This window comes from Rhincodon typus, chromosome 39 (assembly GCF_021869965.1).
Source record: "Rhincodon typus isolate 14 chromosome 39, sRhiTyp1.1, whole genome shotgun sequence".
Taxonomy (NCBI): domain Eukaryota; kingdom Metazoa; phylum Chordata; class Chondrichthyes; order Orectolobiformes; family Rhincodontidae; genus Rhincodon; species Rhincodon typus.
In genome coordinates, this window is record NC_063370.1 from 6,401,668 (window position 1) to 6,409,854 (window position 8,187).

An 8,187-nucleotide genomic window follows, 5' to 3' on the forward strand; every position below is an offset into this window, starting at 1 on the left:
CAGTACTGTTTACATTTCAGTCAAACTTTCCACTGGGGCTAAAACGGTTGAAAGGAAGAGAAATATTCTTACCACCCGAAGAGAAAAGTAAATCCCCCAGCTCTATAGCGCTATGACTCTAACATGAGAATTGTGTGTGACACAGAACTATCTGTCTTCTGAACTTATTTCATGTAAGTGCATTGTTGCTGTAACACTAAGGAAATTGCTGATTAGAAGCTACATTTAGTTTTAAAGGGAGGAGATCTCACTGATGACTTGAGTAGCCAACTTTCCCAGAAGAGATCAAAGCGAGGGAGACTTGCTTTCCACTCACTTGCTCACTAACATTAAACGAACCCCCTGCTGTTATCTTAAAAGAGACACACAAATTCACTCATTGACAGTGCATTAAACAGCTTTGGAAGCTAAGTAGCTCTGGTGATATTTGTCTGGACACACCTGCATTTATATAGCATCTGTCACAGCCCTCAAGCTGTCCCGGGACACTGAGGCAGCTTCTGTTGCGCTGCTTGGATCACAAAACAGCGCGCAGCATGCTCCCACAGAGAGCAATGTGGTCGTGATTGGCTAATCTTCTGTGTTTTCTCTTTAATTGATTTTTGTCAGGAGTATTGGCTGGGACACCAGAGAGAATTCCCCTGCTCTCCTTCTGAAAGAAAGAACAGGCCAAGGGGTATCGTTTACGCCCAGCTGAGGGGTTAGACAAAGCCTGGGTGTGAAATAGGGGCCCTCCGACAGGGCAGCACTCCCTCAATCCGACCCTTCTCCCTGCGGAGCTCCCTCAGTGTTGCATTGGAAGATTTCGGCTGGGCCTCGTACACAAACCTCTGGTGTGGAACGTGGACCTTGCAGACAAATAAAGTGTGTAAGACGCAGTGCAGTGTCCCTACCTCTGATCCAGCAGGCCAGGGTTCAAGCCGCTCCAGAGGGTGTGTAACAACATCATTGAGCAGGTTGGTCAGAAAATAGTTTCACACTCTCTGTTGGCTCCTGTGTAAAGGAGACCATTGGGCGGAATCCAGACCCAGGACATTATATTATGCCAAGAGGCAAAACCCAAGAGAAAGCCTTCACATGGACTCGAGGGGCTAAATGCACCATGTCTTAGTGAAGGACTCACCCACTTTTGGGAAACATCGAAGGAACTTCTGAAATAGACAAGGCCACTTCCTTCCAGGTGAATTTAGCAAGTCGGACTCAAATGTATTTAACACATGCTGACGTTGTAGCTGCCATAATACGCAGGAAGTGACACATTGGGCAGGATGTGAGGTCTGGAGAATGGCCATTCACTGTTGTGCTGTAACAGAGTCAGGAGGAAATGAAAAGGGGAGCGACATGGAGACACCATTAATGCTGTATTCTGATTGATAACTCTCTTTTGGGACACGAGGAGGAATGTAATCACTGTTTACTCATTGAGCCTAGTTGACTCTATCCTTGATGGACACTTAGAGGAACATAGAAAATACTCATAAAATCTGCAATTTAATGCTAGTCTAAGGGTAGCCTTGTAATTACTATTCAAACACAGAAATTGCTGGAAAAGCTCAGCAGGTCTGGCAGCACCTGTGGAGAGAAAGCAGAGTTAAGGTTTTTTTTTTGTTTCTGATTTCCAACATCCACAGTTCTTTTGGTTTTTATTTTGCAACGACCATCAATTGATTTTTTTTTAAAAAAAGCACAAATTCACCAATATCCTTAAGGTTCAGGCTTGCTAGGGCCATTTCAAGGAGTAGTTAGGAATCAACTGCATTTACTGTGGGCCATGAGTGTAGGCCAGACCAGGTAAAGATGGCAGATTTACTTCAGGAAAGGACATGAGTGAACCCTATGTTTTCTTCACCACAAACGACGATGGGTTTACAGTTACTGAGATGAGCTTTCAATTCCAAATTTTAATAATTGGATTTAAATTTTGTCACATGCTGAACCTATGTCCTGAGAGCATTAGGCCCAGAATTTAGTCTAAAAATACCACCATGGCACCATCTCCCCAGACCAACCATACTGTGGATATCCTGCTTGGGCAGAGACATAGATAGATAGATAAACAGACAGACAAATGGATGGATAGATAGATAGATAGACAGACAAATGGATGGATGGATAGATAGATGGATCGACAAATGAATGGATAGATAAATAGAGAGATAGACGGATAGAAATAGATATATAGATAGATAAACGTACAGAGAGACAGGTAGATGGATAGATAGACAGTTCAATAGATAGATACAAATAGCCATGTGGACAAATGGATAGGTAGATTGATAGATTGATACAGAGAGATAGTTGGACAGAGATATAGATGGACAGAGATAGACGGATAGATAGTTGTTTTATTGAAGAATCTTCATGTTAACAGGTTCTGGTATGTGAGGACGATACAAATAAAACAAATGTTCTGTAGAAGGGTCAGTGGTCCTGAAGTGTTAACTCTGTTTCTCTTTCCATAGAGGCTGCCCAAACTGCTGAGTTTCTCTGTGTTTGTTTCCTCTTCATCTCTGCCTTAAAATACAAGATTCCTGATTCATAATCTCTGTGTGAAAAGCCCCAACTTTTCCACGCAACTCCGATGCCTCATCACTGGAATTGTTGCAAAGAACCACAACAGGAGATTGTGAGTGATACAGGAATTTTATTGAATTGCTGCACTGATAGCGTTTTTGAACTTACACAACCTCAATGATTACTTCGGAGCTTCCCCAGGATTTCCCTTGCGTCTATAAATATATCTATAATATATTCCAATGGTGACATTGCCTGAATAGCACAGTCATTCCTGGAATCTCACTGCAGATCGATGAGTCTTTGAGCATTTGGTTGATGAAGCATGGGGCCTGGGTGGAGTTCTCCCTGCAGCTGAAGATTATGGCTCCTCACTTGGTGGATGTAGACAGTAGGTGACCTTAAGTCTTCCAGGCCACCTCCTTCCGATTGCGGATGGGACGAACCTGCTGGAGAGTGGAGGCCGGACTGTGCAGGACCTTTCTCCTTCTCCTTGGGCCTTTCAACTTGACTACTGCCGCATCCCATTTGACCCAAGGATACCGTTAAAGGTGCACTGGGATCTCCCTGTGCTCGGACCAATTGTAGCTAGAACTGTTTGGTCTCTAAGGTACGGGAGGAGGCCATTCAACCTATATGGTCTATAAAACCATAGGAGCTGGAGCAGAATTAGGCCACTCAGCCCATCTAATCTACTCTGCCATTTGATTGTGGTTGAAATGTTTCCCAACCCCATTCTCCTGCCTTCTCCCCGTACCCCTTGATCCCCTTACCAATCAAGAACTTATCTCTGTCCTAGAGATACTCAATAACTTGGTCCTCACAGCCCTCTGCAGCAATGAGCTCCACAGAGTCACCACCCTCTGGCTGAAGAAATTCCTCCTCATCTCAGTTCTAAAGGGTCGTCCCTTCGCTCTGAGGCTGTGCCCTTGGGTCCCAGTCTCTCCCACTGGTGGAAACATCTTCTCCATGTCCACTCAATCCAGGCCTCCCAGTATGCTGGAAGGTTCAATCAAATCCCCCCCTCATCCTTCTAAACTCTATCAAGTAGAGACTTGGAGTTCTCCACCACTCCTTCATCCCTGGGATCATTCTTGTGAACCTCCTATGGACACCCTCCAAAGCCTTAGATACGGGGCCCTGTGCTGCTCACGATATTCCAAATGTGGTCCGTGCTGGGATCTCTGTAGATCAGTCCAATTTCACACCCTGCCCCTCCCAACAATCCTCTACTCTTTCTCCATATCCTTATTGCCTTCAAGTATCTGCCAAATTGGCTTTTGAAAGAACAGCACTGACTCAATGGGCTGAATGGCCTAATTGTGCCACTTGATGGAGGAATGGGGATGTGGTGTCTGAGCGATAATGCCCTGGACTAGTAAACCAGTAAACCCAGGCGAATGGTCTGGGGCTGTGAGTTTGAATCCTACCAGGGCAGATGATAAAATTTGAATTCTATATTAAAAAATTTCTGGAATTAAAAGCTGGCCTAAACACGACAATGTAGTTTCCATAAAATCCCATCTGATTCCCTAATGCCCTGTAGGGCACAAGAAAGGAAATCTGCCATCCTTGCCCTACACAACAGTGTGGTTTTCTCTGAAATGCTCTCTGGGAAATTAGGGATGGGTAATAAATAGAGGTACTGGCCAAAGATGCCCATATCCCGTGAACCAACTTAAAAAAAAAATCAGACGTCATCTCTGATTTCACCCTGATCTTTAGGCAAGAGCTCCAGGTCATTACAACATTGTGTGTAAAATAAATTCTTCCTCTCCTTGGTGGCTCAGTGGTTAGCACTGCTGCCTCACAGCACCAGGGACCTGCGTTCGATCCCACCTTTGGATGATTGTCTGTGCGGAGTTTGCACATTCTCCCCGTGTCTGCGTGGGGGTGCTCAGGTTTCCTCCAACAGTCCGAAGATGTGCAGGTTAGGGTGGATTGGCCATGCTAAATTACCCATAGTGCCCAGGGATGTGCAGGTTAGGGTGGATTGGCCGTCCTAAATTACCCATAGTGCCCAGGGATGTGCAGGTTAGGGTGGATTGGCCATGCTAAATTACCCATAGTGCCCAGGGATGTGCAGGTTAGGGTGGATTGGCCATGGGGAATACAGGTTTACAGGGATACAGTAGGTCTGATTGCGATGCTCTTTGGAAGGTCAGTTCAGTCTCAATGGACCAAATGGTCTGCTTCCGCACTGTAGGGATTCTATGATTCTTAAACCCATCTCCCTGAGTCTTGATACCTTCAGTAATCCAATGACACACTTTGGCCAGGTATTCAAATTTCACCATGGCCAACTAGTGAAAATTAAACTTGAGTAATTAAAGAACTGGAATTCAAAGCTAGCCCCTTTAAGGACTGCTGCCCTTACCCAGTCTGGCCTGCACGTGACTCCAGACCCACAGCAATGGGGTTAACTCCTAACTGTCCTCTGAAACGGTTGAGTGAGACTCTCAGTTCAAGAGCAATTAAGAATGGGTGACAAAATGCCCACATCCCATGGAAGAATTAAAAGAAAAATGCATTTGAGTGTTATTCAAATTACAGCAGCTCACAGAGTCATACAGCACAGAAACAGACCCTTTGGTCCAACCAGCCCATGCCAAGCATGTTCCCAAACTAAACTAGTCCCATCTGCCTGCTCCTGGCCCATATCCCTCCAAACCTTTCCTATTCATGTTCTTATCCAAATGTCTTTTAAACATTGTAACTGTACCCACATCCACCACTTCCTCAGGAAGTTCATTCCACACATGAACCACTCTCTGTGTAAAATAATTGCCCCTCATGTCTTTTTTAAATCTGTCTCCTCTCCTCTTAAAAATATGCCCCTAGTCTTGAAATCCTCCGTCCTAGGGAAAAGACACCAGCCATTAGCTCTGTCTCTACCCGTCATGATTTTCTAAGCTTGTATCAGGTCGCCTCTCAACCTCCTATGTATTTCCAGCCAGCTCCCAGTACCTCATAACAGCCCCCTATTCTGCACCTCAGTCTCACACTCAGCCAATTGAACTGAATTGAACTGGATTGAATTGAATTAGCTTTATTGTCGTGAGAGCTCAAATAAGTGCAGTGAAAAGTTTGCAATGTAGCTGTTTATGGAGCCATCTTTGGTTCAGGATGCCTAGAATTTGCCTCTGAATATTGGCAGCTTGGTAGGTTTGCTGCTATCCATGCCAGTATGCTCTCCCTGAGTGAGCCAATGGGCACCATATTGGATATTGCAATCACCTGGGACAGATTTGTAATTGGACGCCAGACCAGGAAGGGGTGGAGTCTGACTCTCTGATCTCCTGGAGTCTGCTGGTCTCCTCTCATAAGTGATCAGGATCGTGCCTGGAGTTGTCCAAGGAAAATTCACAACGGATCTTATAATCAGTTGACCTGAAGCCTCCAATCAGCAGCCTTGAGATGGTAATTATTTCCAGGACTATTCTCTTGGCTATTTGCAAGCGGATCTACCAGGATCCCAGTTCTACAGTCCACTGGTCACCTGATGTGTCGACGGAACAGGGAGAAACAGCCCAAGGCACGGCTCATGTTGAGGTCGACACATTGCAGGCCTGGAGCGGTGTCAATCTCGGCAAATAATGCTCCGTCCCGAGAGAGGATGGAGCCCCTATCATTGCTGTCAAATTCTTGTAGCATCTCCAGGATGTTTTGGCGGCTTTGGTGGTTGATGTCTCCCCGTATGTTCAGCACGGCTGCAATGTGCTCCTTCCTGTGTGATCGAGGGGAGGACAGAAGTTAGAATTTTGCTCCTGAGCGAGTCTTGTCGTCCCTTGTCTGCTCATTGCTGACCTCCAAACCAAAACAAAAACCCCTTCCAACAAAGATCTAGTGACATCTGTGGTGGGAGGCTATGGGGAGGCGATGGCCCAGTCGTAATATTGTGAGACTATTAATCCAGAGACTTCTCCTAGTAATATTCTGGGGTCCTGGTTCAAATCCTGCCATGGCAGATGAATCCAATAAAAATCTGGAATTCTTTTAAAAAAAAAGCAAGATGCCAATTGTCAGGAAAAGAGCATCAGGTTCTCTAATATCCTTTAAGGAAGGAAACTGCCATCTTTACCTGGTCTGGCCTACACGTGACTCCAAACCAGGTGGCTGACTCTTAACTGCCCTCTCGGCAATTAGGGATGGGCAATAAAAGCTGCCTAGCCAGAGATGCCCACATCCCATGACTAGATATTAAAAATTTCCCACTTTGCCAGTAGCGGGCACAGTGTGGTTAGCTTAGATGGCAATGCCATGATACCAACAACGTGGGTTCAATTTCCTGCACCAGCTGAGGTTACCATGAAGGACTCTCCTTCTCAACCTCTCTCCCCCTCACTTGAGGTGTGGTGACCCTCAGGTTAAACCACCACCAGTTGCCTCTCTCTAAAGGAGACAGTAGAACTTTTGTCAACTAGTCTGGGGCTACGGCAAATTTAGCTTAGCACCTCATTGGCTGTAAAATACATCAGGAGGTCATGGAAGGGAGCTATATAAATGCAACGTAACTTCTTTCCCTGTGAATACTGCAATTACTTTCTTGCAGTCGAGCCACTTGTGCCTGACTATCTGTTGATGATGACTGTGATGCCCAACATGGCTGAATGTCCTCAAATATTATCTGTACTGAGATGAACACAATCCCTTCAGGGAAGGAAGGTGGAAATGAAGCTGCTATTTTGTTCTAAAATAAATGGAATAAAACATACGTCCCATGGCAGTGAGGCCACTCGCGATGTCATGCTGGGAAAACGCGGCTGAGGAATGAGATAGTTTGTTTTCCCTCAGAAGGTCTGATTTTTATTTCTCGTTGGTACTCAGTTTGGGCACTGGGACAGGAGATGCTTCTGATTTCATTTCCTACACTCAGTGCTTTGCCAATATCCTCCTTCCTCCGTTTTTGCTATAAGGAGGGACTCGAGAGCTCAAACAGGAAAATGAAACACTCGCCACAATTCATCAGCCGTGACACCTAGAACATCAGGATGCTGGGCAGTCAGGAAAAATAACAAATTAAAAAAGACCAATTGCTCATGCTGGCCCGGACTCCTCCCTCAGCATTTTCTCACTGCCAAGAACCTCCTGATAGGAATAGCAGAGAATATTTTTATAAATGTTTAGCATCCCTTGGCGTCAGGTTCTGATTGCACTCAGGAGTTCACTAAAGTTCAGGAAGATTTTGTCAGTTTCAAGTACTTCCCATTGTTTGCACATTGTACAGGGCTAGAGGAAGGATTTGGATTATTCTAATATTGCAGAGAACAAATATTGGCAGCCCCTCAAATGAATTCCAATGCTCCCTCCCCTAACCCTCCTCCTCTACTCCAGTTGCTGAACGCTTTGGGATAGGACAGTGGGGACCATGAACCTATCCTCTGTGTTACAACAGCTCAGTTCATGAACCAAGGGGAGAGTGTGAGTGTGTGTGAGTGTGTGTGAGAGTGTGTGTGTGTGCGCGTGTGTGTGAGAGAGTGAGAGAGTGAGAGAGAGTGTGAGTGTGAGTGTGAGTGTGAGTGTGAGTGTGAGTGTGAGTGTGAGTGTGTGTCAGTGTGAGTGAGTGTGTGTCAGTGTGTGTCAGTGTGTGTGAGGTGTGAGAGTGTGTGTGCGCGTCTGAGTGTGTGCGCATGTGCACGTGTGTGCGCGAGTGTGTGTGTGAGTGTGTCTGTG

The 8,187-nt window shown here is 45.6% G+C and overlaps 2 protein-coding genes across 3 annotated transcripts in view; both read right to left on the minus strand.

Moving 5' to 3' along the window:
* The window catches only part of LOC109926128 (creatine kinase M-type-like), a 7,786-nt gene extending 4,744 nt beyond the window's left edge, over positions 1 to 3,042 (minus strand). Inside the window, exon 1 of the mRNA XM_048618211.1 lies at positions 2,801 to 3,042. Within this exon, the coding sequence (XP_048474168.1) occupies positions 2,801 to 3,042 (242 nt within the window). The remainder of the gene's footprint in view (positions 1 to 2,800) is intronic.
* LOC109925541 (exocyst complex component 3) overlaps positions 2,625 to 8,187 on the minus strand; it is a 48,343-nt gene continuing 42,780 nt past the window's right edge. For both annotated transcript variants that reach the window (XM_048618187.1, XM_048618186.1), the window contains exon 12: positions 2,625 to 6,241. In XM_048618187.1, coding sequence (XP_048474144.1) covers positions 6,010 to 6,241 — 232 coding nt within the window. In that variant the 3' untranslated portion in view covers positions 2,625 to 6,009. The remainder of the gene's footprint in view (positions 6,242 to 8,187) is intronic.